This window comes from Babylonia areolata, chromosome 4, assembly GCF_041734735.1.
Source record: "Babylonia areolata isolate BAREFJ2019XMU chromosome 4, ASM4173473v1, whole genome shotgun sequence".
In the NCBI taxonomy this organism is placed as follows: Eukaryota; Metazoa; Mollusca; class Gastropoda; order Neogastropoda; family Buccinidae; genus Babylonia; species Babylonia areolata.
In genome coordinates, this window is record NC_134879.1 from 8013892 (window position 1) to 8034076 (window position 20185).

At 39.1% G+C, this 20185-nt stretch overlaps 1 protein-coding gene across 1 annotated transcript in view; it reads right to left on the bottom strand.

The window, feature by feature from the left end:
• Window positions 1-20185, bottom strand: part of LOC143280820 (uncharacterized) — a 40733-nt gene that overhangs the window by 18468 nt on the left and 2080 nt on the right. The window contains exons 3-8 of the mRNA XM_076585520.1: window positions 17607-17804; window positions 14676-14882; window positions 11121-11324; window positions 5775-5984; window positions 4861-5103; window positions 3563-4234 (exon numbers count right to left, since the gene is read on the bottom strand). Of these exons, the coding sequence (XP_076441635.1) occupies window positions 3563-4234; window positions 4861-5103; window positions 5775-5984; window positions 11121-11324; window positions 14676-14882; window positions 17607-17804 (1734 nt within the window). The remainder of the gene's footprint in view (window positions 1-3562; window positions 4235-4860; window positions 5104-5774; window positions 5985-11120; window positions 11325-14675; window positions 14883-17606; window positions 17805-20185) is intronic.

The window sequence follows — 20185 nt, forward strand, 5'->3', positions numbered from 1 at the left end:
CTTGTCAATGACCAGTCAATCTGAAGCATTATTATGTTCATGTTTGTTTATTATTTTATAAGCTCTTCCATAGTGATCCCTACCTCATTGACATGGGCAGATTGCCTGGTTCAATAAAAACATCTTATATTGTCATGATCAGAAAACATCACATCAATCTCTTGTGCAGTTTTGTCTTGAAGTGAAAAAAGAAAGAAAGAAAGAGAACAGATCAATGGTTCAGGGTGGCAGAAAGGCACAACATAAAAGAAAAAAAGATAATTATAACAATAACTTTGATTAACCTATTTGTCAGTACCTTTCTGCTGAAACAACAAAAACTCTTATTTCTGCTTTTGTGCTGTCACGAATTGACTATTCTACTACTTCAGCAAATCAAAAAATTTCAAAACAATACTGCCCATCTGACTCTCAGAGTCCCATGTACTAAACACATTTCTTCCCACCTACGTACTCTGCACTGGCTCCCCAATAAAGTGAGAACTAAATACAAAGTTGCGTGCCTCTGCTTTCCACTCCACAGAACCTTCCTATCTCTCTGACCTTATCAGTGCTTACACTCCCTCAAGAACTCTCCGCTCTTCCTCTGATCGTTACCTTCTGAAACTATAACAAGAACCTAAGGTGAATGTTCTTTCCTCTTTTCTACTCCTCATATTTGGAACAACCTTCCTCATCATATCTGTGAATCTGATTCCATCTCTGCCTTTCACTTTTCACTACAAGCTCATCATTTCCAAACCTATCTTTAACTATCACCAGTATCAGCACTCTCAGTTTTCTTCTTTTCCAACACCACCCCATGCCTGTCAGCTCATTTTGTATGCATGACAAATGCGAGAGGGAGAGTGGGGTGGGAGGTGGGGAGGAGGGTTTTTGAGAATGAGTGGTCATGAATGATTAATGTAATTTTTAACTTTTTTCTTCTATGTAAAGTGCCCTGAGCTCATGGACAGAAAGGGCATTATATAAATGTACATTTTGTACATAAAAAAAAAAAAAAAAAAAAAAAAACCTCTCTCTCTCTCTCTCTATATATATATATATGCTACACCCAATCTATGAAATTGCCCATTTCATGAAATGAACAAATATCATGCCCATTTCATGTAATGGGCAATGCCATGTATGAGTTTTAAAATATCATTTGGATCGCTATTGCTCAAGACTTATGGCATGGATGCCAGATAACAATCCGCTCTGGTGCCTTTTTGTTCAATAGACCATGAACAGCAGCTACCATTAAGCATTTCAGATGGTTCCCCATCGAGCACTCACTGGCAACATGCCTCGATGTGGCCTAAGGTCACATGCAGTTACCAGATGAGTTTCTCTGCAGAATCTCGCCAGCAGTTCAGGAAGAACTCGAACAACTTCTAAGGGACAGCACAGACAGTACTGCCCGTCTGACTCCCAGAGTCCCATGTACTAAACACATTTCTCCCCACCTACGTACTCTGCACTGGCTCCCCAATAAAGTGAGAACTAAATACAAAGTTGCGTGCCTCTGCTTTCCACTCCACAGGGCCTTCCTATCTCTCTGACCTTATCTGTGCATGACCCATCGCTGCCTTCAGGACTCACATCTGCTGATAACCCACCACCAGTCCAGGATGTTCAGATCATTCGATGGAAAACCTTTCTCTGTTCTCCATAGATAATGTACATCTGATAACTGAGTCACCCTCTGCAGATGACACTGAGTTCTCTTCCACAGATGACCCATAGACAGCTTTTAGACCATCATCCACTGCAGACCAGACACCAGGATCAGACAATATTGTACCTGAGAATCCACATCCAGCTAAACGTGCAAGGAAAAAAGCAAGGCACAGCCTTGAACAGTAGGCCAAATCAATGCTTGCATGCAGCACCAGATCACTTCAGGCAGCTGGTGTTGGAGACAAAGTGGCTGTACCTGTTTCTCAATTTATCACAGTGATTCAGACCCACCAAATTTAGTAGGTGTTGTGTTAGAAGCTGAAGAGACTGGCTACACAACTGGCACAAAACTTGACATTATCAAAGGCAAACTTGCCAGAGACCACTTTGAGTTCATTCAGTATGCAGGTCTTTGCACAGAAAATATCTTACCAGAAGCGCTCAGTGTCTGCGAAATTGCTAGGGCACAAAGTGTGTGTGGCAGTCTGGGATACCAACAATGCCATTGCATGAGAAACTGAATTTCAAAACGTTGGAACAATGCCTGCCACAGCTACAAATCCTGTGACCATGTTGACCACTGAAAGAGAGAGAGAGAGAGAGAGAGAGAGAGAGAACACAGGGATTGTTCCTAACCTTGGAACCTTGGAAACCTTGGCATTTGGAAAATCAGAAACCAGAAATGAAACAAATGTTTTAAGATAGACAAATTATTAAATTCAATCTCAATAAAGGAATTTCAAAAACATATACATGTATGATTTCTGCTGTGATTGAACCAGTGTTATAGCTCTATGTATCTATAAATGAATTTTTTTTTCCATTCGTAATAGTTACTCACTGCATGGAATGGCCTAAAATATCATGCCCATTTAATGAAATAGTTTGGTGTAACATATATAAAAAGGGTAAAAAAATACTGTTGAAGGAAAGGGCTTCATTTGGAAAAAAACGATTCATTAACCCCTTGATTCCCGCTGAACAGTATGCTTGTCAGGAAAGGGTTATCACCTTACTGAGGTAAGACAGACCTTACAGATCAGAATGTCAGTCACCATTTATCAACTGGACTTTTTCCTCCTGGGATGGGATTTTTTTTTTGTTCAGCAAGATCAATTACAGAAATGTAAAGTAAACAAAAAGTAGCAAATGCATTCAAACTCAATTCACCAAGGTTCAGCAGTCAAGGGGTTAAGTCAAAGAAGTGAGGGACACAGCACAGACATAAATTCCACACAGTAGTTAGCTTAAAATAAAAAACGTCAGATGACTCAACAAGTAGTAGTCAAGGTTACATGTAATACATCCTAAACATCCAACAAAATAACAGAAAAAAAAGAAAAGGAAAGAAAAGGCCAAGTGTCATTGACAACAGCTACAGTGCAAGTAGAGAAATTCCATAGACCTAAAAAAAATGCACAAACTTTGCTTTGAATTTGTTTTTTAGCACGTGGGAACAAACATTTGACTTTAAGGCAGATCCCTTCTCAGTTGAGGCAGTGTTTGATCCCCTACAACCAGGTCCTTTACTTGAGCAAAATGCTCCCTTAATAGCAGCATGGATTTTTTTTAAAGAAATCACCATTAAAACCAAGCCCCTAGATCATGTTGTTCCAAGTAGCTTGCTGCTACCTGAGCTTCAAAATGTTGTTCACCCTAATTCGATGCATCCTCTTCATTTCACATCTCTTCTTCCATAGAAACAAAACAAAGCATTTAATTGTACTGGCACTCTGGTTTCAATTGAAACTGGCATGTAAATTCCATGTTTATGGATGGAGGGCTCTTTTTTTTTCTTTCTACAAATGCATATTTTGCATGAATTCTTTGCATGTGAATTTTGCATAATTTTTCTTGTCTATGGAATTTCACCTTCACCCAAGCTGTGACTGCCACTTACTATCATTGGCCAAATTGTCCTCAGAGGAAGCGATACTGCCTGCAGTGGCCCGCTGAGAGGACATGGAGCGATTGGAGGTGCCACTGTCAAAGGTCTCCACAGTCACTGAGGTGGAGGCGTCGCTCATGCTGACGTTGACCGTGTCCAGTGATCCAAAGTTCTCTGAAAGCCCATCACGGTTCATGGTTGACGTGGTGACAGTGGAATGTCGATTGGGGTTGTCTGACCCTCCTCCTGGCACGGAGCCTGGTGTACGCAGGTTGGGTGGAATGCTTGGAAGGGGGCGGTAGTCGCCCATGGGGGGCACCATGTTGGTGCCTCTGGTGCTGGCCCCTGCAGCCACCCCACCCCCATGTACTGCTTCCTCATAGGTGGGTAGATGCACCCGAGTGGCATCTGCATAAGCCATGAGGGCCAAGCGGTCATGCTCATCCAGGATGTTGTTGTGGACACGGGAGTATGGGGGCGGCGTGACACTGGGGTGGAACAGGCGAGGGCGAGGCTTCTTGCGACGAAAGACAACGACGACCATGATGAGCAGCAGTACGCCCAGAACGCTACAGGCCGTGGCGATGACGATCACCAGAGTGCTGACCCGTGTCCCATTCACCACCTTAGGCGACAAGGTGTCCCGACTGCTGGGCACCGGCGCCTCCATGTCCCTGCTGTCATCTGAAAGAAAGTGTGGCATGCAACATCAATGGGCCAGTCCAAGAGGTCTGGTTCTGGTTGATTTCTTTTTTTTAATCATCCCCAAACCAATACAGAAAAGTTCTAAACATTTTAAAAATGTATGTTTGAAATTACAAACCAACTGACTCACCGAATAAGCAAAAAGATCAAAACCCAACTGCACAATTTCCACAAATCCCTACTCAGCACACAGAAAAAATTTCACAGAGAACTATGTGATGACAAAAAGTAATACAAGCACACACTTGCCTTCAGGGCCTCCCCATGGTACACCAGACAGACCATCCACCCAGACAGCCAGCCAGGACTCACCCCCCTGAACAACGCAACCTTCATCTAAACCAAGACCCCAGCCCTGAATAACTTGACCTTAATGGTGTCAGGTCGCTTAACTTAAACTACAACTACCTCTAATGTTAAACTCAACTCAACTATAATCACCTCTGATGCAGTGTTCGGATTCAAAGGTCATTAAACTCAAAACCAACTACAATTAACTCTAATGCAGTAGGGGGACTTGTAGGTTGCTAAACTCAATTCCAACTACAATTACCTTTGAAGCAGTGTAGGGACTCAAGGTCATTCAACTCACTGATTACAATTACCTGTAATACAGTAGGGGGGCTCATGGTCCCAGGTGCCATATTCACTCCTCACCACAGGCAGAGTGGTGCAGGTGAGCAAGGAGGACCCCATCAACTTGTAGCCCCTGTCGCAGGCACAGCGCACCTGGGTCCCACGGAAAAAGGGCTCACACTTCTCCAGGTCGTTGCTGTCTGAACGCTCACACTTACAGAAACCGTTGTCCAGCTTGTCCAACCCATTGTTGCGACAGAAATAATTTTTTTCTGCAAATAATATTAGCAGTTCTGTTATTTCCTTTTCTTCTGAAGCTCATACCTTGAAAAGCAAGTCACACCAATCGAAATACTGTTTTCATACATCTCTGGGATAATGTTTACAACTGAGCAAAAGCACATCATTTTCAAAAGAATGCTGAACAAATTCACACATCTTCAATTTCCAGCACTGGCTGCAGGCTGGAGCCTGGGTACGGTGTCTATGAGTAACCCATCACACCTGCTACTTTCTAAGTCTATTTCTCAATGCCCTATCCATTGGGGTCTAACAACCTTTGAGAGATGAATTTCCACAAGTTAATCAACAAATTTAGCTGTTTTTCTGTGCATGTCAACTCCTATCCTATTTACTGCATTAAGTCTTGACAATGACTGTTTTACTAGCAGCAACTTTCTCATACAACTACAAGTCACTAAATACATAGAACAAAAGCATCCAGATTTCCTGCAATTCTAACATGCTTACAAGATGACAAGGATGTAAACAACAACTTTCAACTACTACTTTCACTTTAGAAATCAGATGAAGACACATCACCTTGTCCATAGCAAAATTCTGTGGAAAAATCCATTTTAATAGAATGAATATATTGGCGGGCAGAAAAAACAAAAACACACATACAACTGTGGATCTCATACTTAAACAAAAAAATATCTACCTGACTGAATGACACAGATGGGAGGTATTTTGGACCACAAGCGATCAGCAGTGCACTTGAGCATTTCTGCCCCAACCAGGCGATAGCCAGGCATACAGGAGTACTCCACCTCTGAACCAACTGGGAAATGTCCATCAATAGCAGTCCGGGACTTGAGGGTCCACTTCCCTTTGTAAATAGTCATGGGAGGGGAACAGCGTTCAGGACGCACTGGAACAACATACATACTGTTGCCTACAACAGTGCTAAACAATAAATCACACCCACACACCCACATAAACACTGTTGGAATCTCAAAATGCCTTAAAGTAGACAAATCTAAAATATCACCATTCAAAAAAAAAACCAACTGAATTTATATAGGCAGGTCCAGCCCTTATATGCAGGTTGAAGACATTGGCTGACGTGACCAAATTTCATCAGTATTTGTGATCATGTTGCACAGCCTGTGATGCATATTTATCAATAAAATCTATTTCAATGAATAAACAAACTTTTAATCTGCACCTGTGTTGTATTTTTGTGTGTGTGAGTTTTGACTGCAAAACATCTCAAACATGAAAAGAGCAAAGGGTATACAGTGGAGAACAACCTGTGGCGCCATTTTTTCAGAGCGACTGACGACAATTAAATTCACCAACTGTTGGAAAACTCTTCGTGACTGTGACAAGCACAACATACATGGCTGTGTAACCACTCTGTGTAAAGCTAAGACTCTGAACTGTGACGTCAGAGTAGTCACAAATCCGGTTATGACCATTTTATAAAAAAAATCCTCAACTGAAAATTAATTTAATCTTTTAATACAAATTTCATGAATTTGAATAAACCACAATGTGACAGGTATGAGAAGAAAGCTTAATTTTTGCTCTTTAAAATGATATGTTTTGATCCAGGAGGTGCTACTTATCATAGTCACTAACGTGCAGGAAGAACAAACTGCTGGCTTCGAGTCCATTCAAAATGGCGACCACTATGACTAGATTTCTGCCGAACGCTGCAGTTGATGTTTTGCACTCGTCAGCAGAATCATGGTTTGATTTACTATTAATCCACATGAATCAAGTAAATAGTTTATATATATCGGTCTATAACTTCAATTTCTTGTTAATATTCGATTTCTGGCTTTTAATGTTTTCAAATCACCATTGTATTTTGATTGATTGATATGGATACTTATATAACGCCTATCCTCGGTTGGAGATGAAGCTCTAAGCGCTTTACAAACATGGAGTCATTTACACAACAGGCTACCTACCTGGGTAGAGCCGACTGACGGCTGCCATTGGGCGCTCATCATTCGTTTCCTGTGTCATTCAATCAGATGTCAGGCATGCACACCTACACACTCAGACAAACGTGTAACATTTAACATTTTATGTGTTATGACCGTTTTGTTTATTTACCCCGCCATGTAGGCATCCATCCTCCGTTTTTGGGGCTGTGCATGCTGGGTATGTTCTTGTTTCCATAACCCACCGAATGCTGACATGGATTACAGAATCTTTAATGTGCGTATTTGAACTTCTGCGTGCGTATACACACAAAGGGGGTTCAGGCACTGGCATGTCTGCACATATGTTGACCTGAGAGATCGTAAAAATCTCCACCTTTTACCCACCAGGCGTCACCGAGATTCGAACCCGGGACCCTCAGATTGAAAATCCAACGCTTTAACCATCTGGCTATTGCGCCCTATTTGTGACACGCTGACCTGACTCCAAAAGCTGATGATCGCTGTCACGTTTTCAGTTCTCACATCAAATAAATAGGTAATCACTGATAAGAAACAAGACCTACACTTAGAAAAAACGTTCCTTGAAATGGTGTAATTTTCTCTTTGTGTCTTACCATATGCCTGAGTAACAAACAATAACTCTGTAAACTGTACAGTTCATATTTCTCACTTGAAATTGAAATATTGTTATTGTTAAATATTTATTATTATATTAGCATAACCATTATTATGTACTACTAAGTATTGTTATGATTCTCAATTACACGGTTTTGTTTTTGTCTGTGATTCAATTTTTTTGTAAACTGTTGATAGTGTTACTGTTGAAATCATGTCCACTCAGCAGTAGGCTTCTAAAAACAAACTTAAAAAAAAGAAAGAATTAATGTTAATAAAATTTGAACATTTTTATAACTAATTTCTTGTGAATAATTGATTAATTCTTTAAGGAAGTTTAACTGGTTTGTTTCTAGTTTTCATTTTCTTTGCAATTACTAAATTAGTTTTAATGTGGTATGAGTGTGTGTGTGTGTGTGTGTGTGTGTGTGTGTGTGTGTGTGTGTGTGTTTTATTATACATTTTTAAAAGGTGAAAATGTAAAAAACAAAAACAAACAAACAAACAAGAAAAACCCCATAAAAAACTAGATATTAAACAAAAAAGGAATCAAATTACTGAATAATTGAAAATATTTAACTAGTCAAGTTACAACTCAGCAGCTGATGATACTCATACCTGGTGAGAAAAGAAATCAAAACACAAACTCTGTAACATTAAAACTAACTCCGTAGAAGGTATATTAACTAAGATTTCAGGAGGTAATTTTAAATTGAGTACTCTGATAGTGATAAAGTAATAAAATTCATCAGCTGATTCTGACCTTGAGTTCTTAAAACTGATGCTGAGACAGTGAGAGTTAAAGGCAGATACCCAGTTTTATACAGCAGTCTATTGAGCAATAGTTGAGTTTTCTCCAAAGTGATGCAGGAGAGACAGAGAAGTGAATTTTCAACTGAATATTTCATTGTCAAAATATGATTTGAGACCACTTTAACGTCATTGTTCAGAAGTCATAGCTTTGTATAAAGTGGTCATTCAGCCATGTTCATTATATTTATGACTCTGTCATATGCCATGGGAGGTTTCTGACAGTAGCTTGAGTAGGTGTTCAAAATTATTTGTCAGCAGCTCTGAAAAAAATGACGCCAAAGGTTTTTCTCCAATGTATTCTCTTCGCTCTTGCTGTTTGTGGTGTATCTCAAGCAACATTCACACAAAGAATATAACAAGTGCAGATTATTAAAGTTTTGTTTATCCATTGAATATGGTTTTATTGTTTATACACTGAATATGGTTCACTGAATATGGTTTTATTGAGAAATAATGCATGATAGGCTGTACAACATGATCACAAACATTGATTAAATTTGGTCACACCAGCAGTTGGCTTCTTCTGCAAATATGGGCTGGTCCCACAGCTGGTTTATTAAAATTTAAATTTTTTTTTATCAAAGTTGTGAACTCAGCCACTGATAGACTTTACAAGATTCCTGGCCTGAACAATAGACATGTAATATTTTGTGTCCAGGAATACAGTGTAATTGTGCACTAAAGACATATTACAATCATGCAACAGAATGCACCACACCACTAAGAAATAAAAAATCCAGACAAATGCAACCAATTATGCAACATAAATGACTGCAAAAGATTTGCCCATCATGTGAAAACAGGACAGAATTATGCATGAATGGCTTTGTCACAGTTTGTTTATATGTGTTTAACTCTTTTCCCTGAACCCTTTACAGATGAAATATCATATCAATAATTTTCATTTTTTACTCATTTTACCATTGTGAAAATTGCAAAATGGACCATTTTTGAATGCATATAACTTAAGATCATGAATACTGAGGGAGCTAAAGAAAAAAAAAAAAAGAAAAAAAAGGGGCTAAAGGCAAGTATTTAAAAAAAAAAATGTATTTATCAAATTTTATCTCTGGAATAAAAGTAGTTTCAATTTTATGCACTTTGAAACAGCAAATCTTGCGATTTGGAAAAATATGCCTTTTTCAGAAAATTTCAAGAAGCTATATCTCAAAAACTATTAAAGATACAGTCTTGAAATTTTGCATGGTTTTATATCTCACCAATATCTATGTGCTTGTAAAGTTTTGTTCCTGTCAGATTACTTTTTAAAAAAAATTAGTGGTCCACTTCAAGGATGCGTCTTTGGATGTGTTGCTCTAATTACCTGACCAACACTGCAAGTGTCTGTATCTCTTGGGCCTGGTTAACACCAAGATATCATAATGACAGGAAGCGTAGAGTACAGCCTTGTCACGCAGTCCCAAACCAAAGTGGACCTCAACAGCAACATCATCATCGTCATCCTCCTCTTCCATCATCATCAATATAAACAAAGCAGCCTCAAAGTTTGTGGCCTTTCATGCCCTGCTTTCATAGTGACCTGTTTCGATATCCCTCCACTGTTGTGCTTGGGGTGAGTCCTGTCAATGTCTTCAGTGTTGGCAGATTCATGAGGGGCTGTTGTTTGAGGGACGTGGTGGCGGTTTCCACTCTGGGAGGGATGCTCACTCAGTCTGGCTCCGTGACTAAGCCATTATTGTTGTTAGTAGGGGGCTTAGTAGGTGGTGTCCTAAGTACGTTAAATCAGAACAGGCACCACTGAACACCACTGAAGTGACTCAGCAGCAGCGCAGGGTCTCCTCTGGTATGTGGCTTCCTGGTGACTTAACATTGATGGTTCCCTGCGGACTGCCGACGCTGGAACTGTGACAGATGAACCCGGGTGTGGCTGTGTATGGGGAAATCTAAATGAGTGGCGTGGGAATAATGCCACTGAAACGGTGCAGATGATGGGGCAGCAAAAAAACAAACAAAATTAGTGGTCCTGTCTAATTCATAAGACTTGTGTGTTGATGAGATACAGCAGCAAAGTTGTACACATCACTGAGTCAAAACTGTAATGGTTATTTTCATCTTCCTATTCACTTAACAAATACTATGTCTTCATTTTATTTATTCTGCTAAAATGCTTTCACAACATGTACATTTCAGCACTGAATTAGCCCTCGTGGTCGGATCAGCTGTCAACTGTATGGGTTACTTTCACTTTCCTCTCCACAGAACAAAATACAAATCTTCTTCAGCTGCTTTGCCAAAAGTGCTTTTAGTTTCACAAAATGTACATTTCACTCCTGAACTAGCCCTTGTGGTCAGATGAGCTACGAATGATGTGAATGGAATATTCATGATACATCTGAAATGAAATATGGTGTGAAGAACTACCAGCATTTGCAGAATTTTCCCACAGCTCATTCCACCCAAGTAGAAAGAGGAGTGAAATCATTACTATAGTTATTATCAGTAATATTGTTTTTAGTTAAATACTGACCATTTTCAGTCAGAAAAATTCTGAGCGCTCACAACCACATTCATTTGCACAACAAGCTGCCTACCTGGAAAGTAAAGCTGACTGACACTGACAGCTGCCTTTAAGCACTCACCATTCATTTCCTGTATTGCTCAGTCCGGCTTCACTCAAACACACAGAAACACACACAGACGTATATCACTGGGAAACTAACCACATGTGGGAATGGGCCCCTCCCACTCTCCATTCTTGCAGGTGAGGACAGGCTCCACAGTGTCATCCACCATCTCGTAACCCTTGATACAGGTGTAGCGTACCTGTTGGACCTGTTCCTCCACTGCTGGTTGCTTCATACCGCAGCATACCTCAAAGTGGAACATTGCATTGGGCACAGCTGGGGGCACTGGGCAAGTCACCTCTGAAACAGTTTACCTTGTCTTACAATACGGGTTCCCACATCTGTGACCAAACAAAATTCCATGTTTTTCCCACACCAGACTGAAAATTTTCCCTGGCAGTCACAAAACCAAACTGATCATACATTTGTCTGCATCACCACTGATAAAACAAGACAGGAGGTAATCTTGATATTAGACTAGAGTTCAATTTTTATCACTCTTTCAAATTTATTTACATTTTGATTGTCTTTTAAATGCATTGTACTATTTGTTGAACGGTACTGGTTTCATGACACTGGAAAATTGTCTTGGTGGTTTAGCAACAAAGGATGACTTTTTCTTTTCATTGAAGGAAGAGATTGAAAACCTAACTATGCCTTTATGTGAAAGGTAAGTGTGCTTGAAGGTAGACTTTTTAAGATGGAGACACAAACAGACATACAAGAAAAGAAATCAGGCAGTTAAAACAGGAATGTAGGACTCTACAAAATATGATCACTGCACAAGATAGCAGGGTGAAGGAAGTGGTGGAAGAACAACCTGGAAACCACCCCCAGGTTATTCGGGTTCCAGAGCGTGAGATAGAGACTGCTGAGGTCTTTGTGAAGAAGGTGTGTGCTGTCTTCATGGACAGTATTGGAGTGGAGGTGAAACCAGTAGATGTCGAGGTGGCACACAGAATCTGATGAAGCAGCAGCGACAAACCTCACCAAATCCTGGTCAGGTTTTCTGATCACAAGAGGAACCTGGTGCTTCACTTACAGACAGAAGCTGAATGGAAAAGGTACCAGCATTGGGGAGGACCTGACTGCAGCCAATTCCCAACTACTGACCAATGCCATGAAGCACTCCGCTTTGATGTCTGCCTAGTTCTCTGCCGGCAGGATTGTGGCCAAGGCAAGGAACAGGGTTCTGGTTAACTTCAACATTCATACAGACATGAACGAAGATGTTTAGGTGGGTGAAATCACTTTGGATATAAACACTGGTACTGGATAGTCTGAAGCTAGACTGAAACCTAACGGTGGAAGTATCCAAGTAGAGAAAGTGGAGCTGGAGGGCAGGGGGCTGTTGGGGACGAGGGGTCATGGTGGACACCACAGGTGAAGCGTTTAATAATGGTAGGACAGGGGAGGGAGCGGGTTTCAGGACCACTATCTTCTGTCTGGAATTCTTGTCCTCTGGATCTCTGGCACTCTTACCAATGCTGTCCTCTTTCAAAACAAATCTGAAAACCCACCTCTTCAAACAGGCCTTTGGGCACTGTACCCTGTACTGAAAGTGAAATCATCATGTAGTATGTGTGTGCCCATAGGTGTGTGTTTACTGTGTGTGTACGCGAGCGAGTGTGCGTGTGCATGCATGTGTGTGTAGGGCATATTGCGTGTGTGCATGCGTGCGTGTGTGCGTGCGCATGCATGCACGTTTGTTTTTCATGTGCAGAGGTTTGTCATTATGCACTACCAAAAAAAATTTAAAAGAAGCCAATTTATTTGCACAATAAATTTACTGTTACATTTTTTAGTTTCTATTCATAAAACGTGACACTTTGATTTGATATATTGAAACACTGATAAACAGCAGTCACTTTTATCATTTTTTGTTCAAACAGGAACTTCTTTTGTTTAGTCTAAAAGTTACATTGGTGAATAAATCTCTTTGGGGCAGCTGACTGAAGTGGAGATTAATCATGTTTTGAAGCATGGGCATCAATTTGTTTTTAAAATGATCTTTCTCATCTAAAACATTACATTTTGAAATTATTACTCAGTACAAAGAAAGACTTTTGTGTTTTACACTCAGTGTGAAGACTTTTCACAAAGTACATTCTCCCAACTAGTATTTTTGGGGGAAATAGTGGATTGTACACAATGTGATGTAATTTAGAGCCAGGTCCTGGAAAAAAAAACCCCGTCATACTGTGTATGTCAGATATCAGTCACGTAAAAGAAAGCTTCTTGACAGGATGGCTGCTTCTCCTTTATTCCTTTTTTATAAATTTTTTTCTTCTCATAACTCCTTTGTTTGATTAAGTACATATGACAAGTGAGTCTTGAAGGCCTTGCCTCTCTCGTTGTAGTTGCTATTAAATAAAACAAAATTCTAGCCACCTCTTCTGTACAGTACATTCTACAACCAAACTGACATGTTAAACAGTATATGCTTTACAAAATGCAGAAAAACACATCAAAATCAAGTCTAAACTTGCTGAAATACTGCTTTGATCATGCATCAAGGCAGTCACCATTTGCAAGGAACTACTGTAAAGTTCGGTCTATTGAGCGCACTGGTATATAAGTTGCACCCACTAAATTTTGGAAAAAATTGAACTTTATACATACATAAGCAGCACCGGTTTATAAGCCGCACTTATTTCTGGTACCGGAACACATACTGATACAACAGAAAAGCTGTCGATACTGTAGGTTATGAAATAAACACAAGCGGGAACAACACAAAGAAAAGCAAGCGAAAATACTGCTAGTGCCACCAAAAAAACAAAAAACAAAAAAAACACAACGAAAATAAGATTCATAATTTAGAGATAGTCACATTTATTCAACGTCATCCTGCTCACTGAATCCACTAAAATCTTCGTCTTCAGTGTCTTGAGTTGAAGAGAACCAGCACAACTTCCTCCGCCATCTTGTCACTGACTTCAGCCTCGCTTTCACTTCATGAACATGAAGGTGGAGGTCACTGCTGGTTCGTCGCTTGCACTGTCTGCTAGGTCGATCGCCTTCAATTTGAAGGCTGCATCATAGGCATAACGTCACATTTTCGGCATGATGAGGATGTACGCTTGAGCAGAGTAGAACTGAATGCTGATCTGAAGGCTTTAATGTGTGCGGATTTGATTTATAAAATGTGAACAGTTAGCACACTATCCTGAAGCTCATCCAAAAATTCATGGACAGAAATCATGATTTTGGTGAGTTGAAGGGCAGCTAAGAATAGACGAGAACGTGACACTCCCGGGATCGTTAAAATCCGCAAATAAGCCATATCATTGTATAAGCCGCAGAGGTTGAAGCTGGGGTAAAAAGTCGCGGCTTATAGACCGAACTTTACGGTACGTGTATTCAAATGAGTGGCTGGACTGTTGAGAATGCAATTACCCCTAAACCGCGAATATATCCATGGTCGGAAGTGAAAGGCTTATGTTAATGCCTTGAGATTCAGACAACAAGAAACAACAAAAACATTCATGACCTTTTAATGGCAAAAAGAAGAAAAAATTTTGTTCATAAACTTTTTAACAAACACACACATGCGCAGGCATAAGATGGTGACAGACAGACAAATCTTAAACAGACAGACCTAGAGTAAAGATGCATAACAAACATATAATATATATATATATCTCCTACTTTCACAGTGCTGGAAAGGTGCCCCGTTGAGAGCTGTCCACATCCCATACTTATTGCAGACAATGCGATAGGACACTCTGCTGTCAGCGGTTAGAAAACCTTTCCTACACGTCACGACTCCCTCATCCCCCTCTTCTGAGGCTGATAAAGCTCGCCCATGGACAAGACTCACTTCAGCGTTCAGTATGCTGGGCTTGAACTCGCATTCTGCAAAGGAAAACAGGGATCAAACATACTGAACTTGCAAATATATATATATTGCACACAAATGCAGAGATACCACCAACCACCGTAAAAGAAAAATCAGAATATATATATTTGTGATGAAGTCAACCCACAATTCCTTAAACTCAGTTATCCTTGCAGCACCGTTGGGTAAGTTTGCGTGGAGGGAGGATGAATGGATTAAGTTATCATTATTAATATTATCATTTTTATGATATATATGTGAAGGTATATATATTTGCATGTCTGATATCTATTAATCAATCTATCAATCTATATATATGTGCAGTTCTACAATTCTGGACATGCTATGCAAAAATTAAAACTGCAAGAAAATATGTCTGAGTTTGGGGAAAAAGTTGCGGCCAATGTGATAAATAATAAAATGCAAAATAATGCTGGTTTTATTTTTCTTTAAACAAAATTAACAGATATTAACATCACATGTCAAATTTACAAGACAACTGTCCTAATCATGAAATTTACAACACGACTGTCACACTGAACATGAAATTTAAAACAAATTGGTTGTTGTAATCAACCACAATGATGCATCAATTTCACCAAAATTAACTGGTATGGCCAACTGTTGGAATAATGAAATGCCTATCAGTGACAATAATACAGGAAGAATGACGGACAGGAAAATGCATTCTCTAAACAAAAAAATCCTTTACTGCTTTTAAAAGACATAATTCATACAAAACTCATACATGACATCAAATTTTACAACAAAATTGATCTCCATAAAAATGATTTAAAAAACAACTGCTGCATTTCAAGTTGGAACAGTTTATGTTTTTCTTAGAATTTTATTGCTCAATACAAAAAAAAACAAAACACCCAGTCAACTGGGAAAACTTTCCTTCAATGTTCAGGTATCTTTTTAAAAATTCAGACAGGTATGATCTTACTACAGGTGAGAGATTACCCATCTTAACTGCATCATGAAACTACTTTACTGTAGAACCTGATTAGTCAATATCATTGTTCCCATGAAGAATAACCTTCTATCAGACTTGTTAACCCCTAACAGATACAAGTGGAGCTTGGATGGGCAAAAAGGGTAGTTTCAGAGTAGCAAAGTGTAGCTTTAAAATTTTCTTTTTTTTTTAATGAGCATATTTCACCGCAAAAGTTGACATTCATTATTATGATAAAGATAAATGAATGGTTTTCTTACCTTACAATTACATGAATAGCTTGATAAACTTGTATTTAATCAGTATCGATGAATGTCTCAGACAGGTAGATCAAGGGAACAGGCAACTGTTTGTGTTGATTTCATCTCAAAACAAGCATTTATTTACATACCTGTCAAATGCACATACACACTAGTACAGTAGTAACCAGGGTCACTTCAATGCTTTCAATTGAAGAAATCAACTGTGTCAAAGGGATGGGGAGGGGGTGGGGGGGCTTCCAATCCCACTTGGTTGTGATCAGATGGGCAATAAACAGGATAAAAAACTTAAACTGAACTTGATTAGTCCACTGGGCTATAAACAACAGAATTCTAATTGACTGACTGAAGAACTTGCGGAAAGACCATAAACTAAACTTGCGTAGTGGGCTCTAATTGACTGACAGACTGAAGAACTTGAGGAAACTGGAAAGTCAATAAAACAAACTTATGTAGTCCACTGAGCTATAAACATAATTCCAACAGACTAAATAAAGAACTTGAGGAAAGTCCATAAACTACACTTATGTAGTCCACTGGGCTATATAATTCCAATTAACTGATTGAAGAACAATGAAAATCCATAAACTAAACTTGCGTTATCCACTGGGCCTGAGATGACTGTTCTTGAATTAAAATAATCGCAAATAAAATAAGAAATTTACATCACCAGTCACTGGAATATTAATGTGTTTGCATTTCAACTTTTATTCGAATGCACAATCAGCCGGCAGATCATGACGGATATATAATTTCAGTGTATCAAGGACAATATTGTCCTGGACACAACATCACAGGGTCAGTTCCACAGCTTAAGTAGTATTTGGGATACTTGTTTAACACACACACAAAAGTAAAATAAAATTTCAAAAAGAGGAAAAAAAAACAAAACAAAAAAAACCCCTCCTAAATCAGTATCATCACATATTCACTTTGTTGACACACCCAGCGACAATAACAGAGTAAATCAACCCCTTCACTGCTAAACCTTGGTGATTGAGATTAGTCTGGAATGAGTTTGAAGTGTTGAACTTGCTACTTTTTGTGTACTTTTGCTACTTTCTGTGTATTTTCCAGGCAAGACTTCACTAATTTTAGTATACTATTTCATGAATTGACTGATTCTGGCAAACAAATGCAATACAACTGCAAGAGGAAGAATGCCAAATACAGAGTGGTGACAGACATCCTGACCTGTAAGCTCAGTCTTACCTCAATGAGAAGACAGGGCTAACAAATGACATCAATGAAAAGAAAGTAACACTTAACACCTTCATGCTTGGAGTGAATCCTATGTATCAAGATCTTTGGTGTTGACATTCTCCATCAGAAAGGGAGAGTGGCAACCTAACAATGTACTGATGGTTCCCTGTGGACAGCTGACTGCAACAGATGAACCTGTGTGTATGGGGTACTCAGAATAAGCTGTGTGGGAGTAATGCCACTGAAACAGTGCAGATGATGGGGCAGAAACAAAAAAAAAAAAAAAAAAAAAAAAAAAGCAAAAAAAAAGCAATACTTACTGGTGGCTACACACTGAGGTCTTTGGGGAGGATCCCACTGGCCGTCAGAGCCACATCTCTGGGTGTGGTTGCCCACCAGGTGGTAGCCTATGTGACAGGAGTAGTGGATGGCGTGGAATGGCTCCACTAGCTCCGTCTGGCTGCCATGCTCAAACAGGCTGCCTTGGTCCCCACAGCTCGCCTCAACTTCCACAATATCTACAAAACAAGACCAAAGTGTGTAGAGTGGAGGCCTAGTAGTAGTAGTGATGCATCTGATTAGGCAAGTATGCACAAGTTGCATTCCAATGTACAGACTGGAATTATTACTCTTTCGTCCCACCATTCCACTAGACCTTGGGAGGTGGTCTGGGTGCTAGTAATTTGAATGAGATGATGTACTGAGATCACATGTACAGCATGTACATAAAAGAACCCACAGCAAGAAGCAAGCTGTCGTTGGCAAAATTTTGCAGAAAAACCCACTCTGATGGTAAAACAAATACAGTTATTTATTACTGACAGCCAGAATAAACAAAACAAAACAAGAGAGGCAGAGCCTTCAAGACTCACTTGTGATACACTTTTTAAAAAAAATCCAAGCTTTTTATGTATTGAGTATAATGCATTTACTGTTATATTTATATTTTTTATATTCTCTAAACTTGGCACTTTGATCTTTCTCATCTTAAACATTACATTTTGAAATTATACTCAATACATAAAAAGCTTGGATGTTTTTTAAAAAGTGCATCATAAGTGAGTCTTGAAGGCCTTGCCTCTCTTGTTTCAAAATGTGATGTTTAAGATGAGAAAGATCAGTTTAAAGCAAATTAACTCCCCCTAGCATTACAGAGTAATTTCCCTTTTTTACTATCTGCACCAAAACGTTTGCAAAATAAATAAAACTTCCATGCTTAGCAAAAGAAGTTCCTGTTTGAACAAAAAATGATAATAATGACTGCTCTAGCTGTTGGGTCAGAATATCAGATCAAAGTGCCAAGTTTAGAGAATACAAAAAATATAAATATAACAGTAAATGCAGTTTGCATATAATTAGGCTTCATTCTTTATTTTTTTGTGCCCATCCCAGAGGTGCAATATTGTTTTAAACAAGATGACTGGAAAGAACTGAATTTTTCCTATTTTTATGCCTAATTTGGTGTCAACTGACAAAGTAGTTGCAGAGAAAATGTCAATGTTAAAGTTTACCACGGACACACAGACACACACACACAGACAACCGAACACCGGGTTAAAACATAGACTCACTTGTTTACACAAGTGAGTCAAAAACTGCACTGTGGTGACAAACTCTCCCCGGGAAGAAGCCTGAATTTCACTAAGAAAAATCTGTTGTGACCAAAAAAGAAATGATTACAAAATGTTACAAAAACTACATTGTCACAAAGACTTACATCAGTATCACCATCAAGCCTTTAAAATTTTTTCCCCCCTGTTCATGTGTTCAGAGTCATGTGAATTCACAAATACAACTGCTTTTTTACATTGACAATGAGACCAAATATTTCAATCCAAAGACTGGCTACCATTGTAAAATATATTAAACTTTATCATATTAATATAATAAAGAAAAACATGAACTGCAGCACGAGAACTGAACTTAATCAGATACAATAAAACAAGATCAGACTGATCTACAGACACTTTAATCTATAGTAAGTTCATACACATTCACACATGAAAAGTGACATTGCCAATGCCAGTCACACTGAATCAATCATACTTGTTTTACAGTTACTGTGTGTTTGTGCAGCAGCTCTTGTATTAAACTTAGCCTGTTTGCAAACTTCCATTTCTTTTAAGTCTGTACAACTACAATGGACTTACAAAGTATATTCGTGTTAAGCCATCAGATGGTTCTGACCCTTGACTATTTTACCTGCTGGTGATTTTAATTCAGTTATTCTGCTTCTTATTCTGATACACTGATACAAAAAACAACACCAAAAAACAACCCAGATCAGCTGGATAAAGTAAAACAGAATAGTTGCAGTTTCAAAGAATATGTCCCAAAAAATCCAAGAAACAAACATATGTATGCATACACACACACACTGTTGTGCACAAAATTATATATATACATATATATATATATATATATATTGTATGCAGCTAAACAAAACATGGACAGATGATTCACCGTCAGAATATGGTAATTAAACAATCAGCCACTAAATCATCAGATGGGTGCAACAGTCAAGTTCAAATCTCAGTAACAGCACCTGGTCGGTAAAGGGTGGAGATTATTTCCAATCTCCCAGGTCAACGTATGTGCAGACCTGCTTGTGCCTGAACCCCCTTCGTGTGAAAACGCAAGCAGAAGATCAAATACGCATGTTAAAGATCCTGTAATCCAAGTCAGAATTAGGCGGGTTATGGAAACAAGAACATACCCAGCATGCACATCCCTGAAAACGGAATATGGCTGCCTAGATGGTGAAGTAAAAACGGTTATACACATAAAAGCCCACTCAAGTACATACGAGTGACATGTGCAATAGACCAGTGGTTAAAGCGTCGGACGTTCAATATGAGGGTCCTGGGTTCGAATCTCAGATCTTGCAGACCTGCTTGTG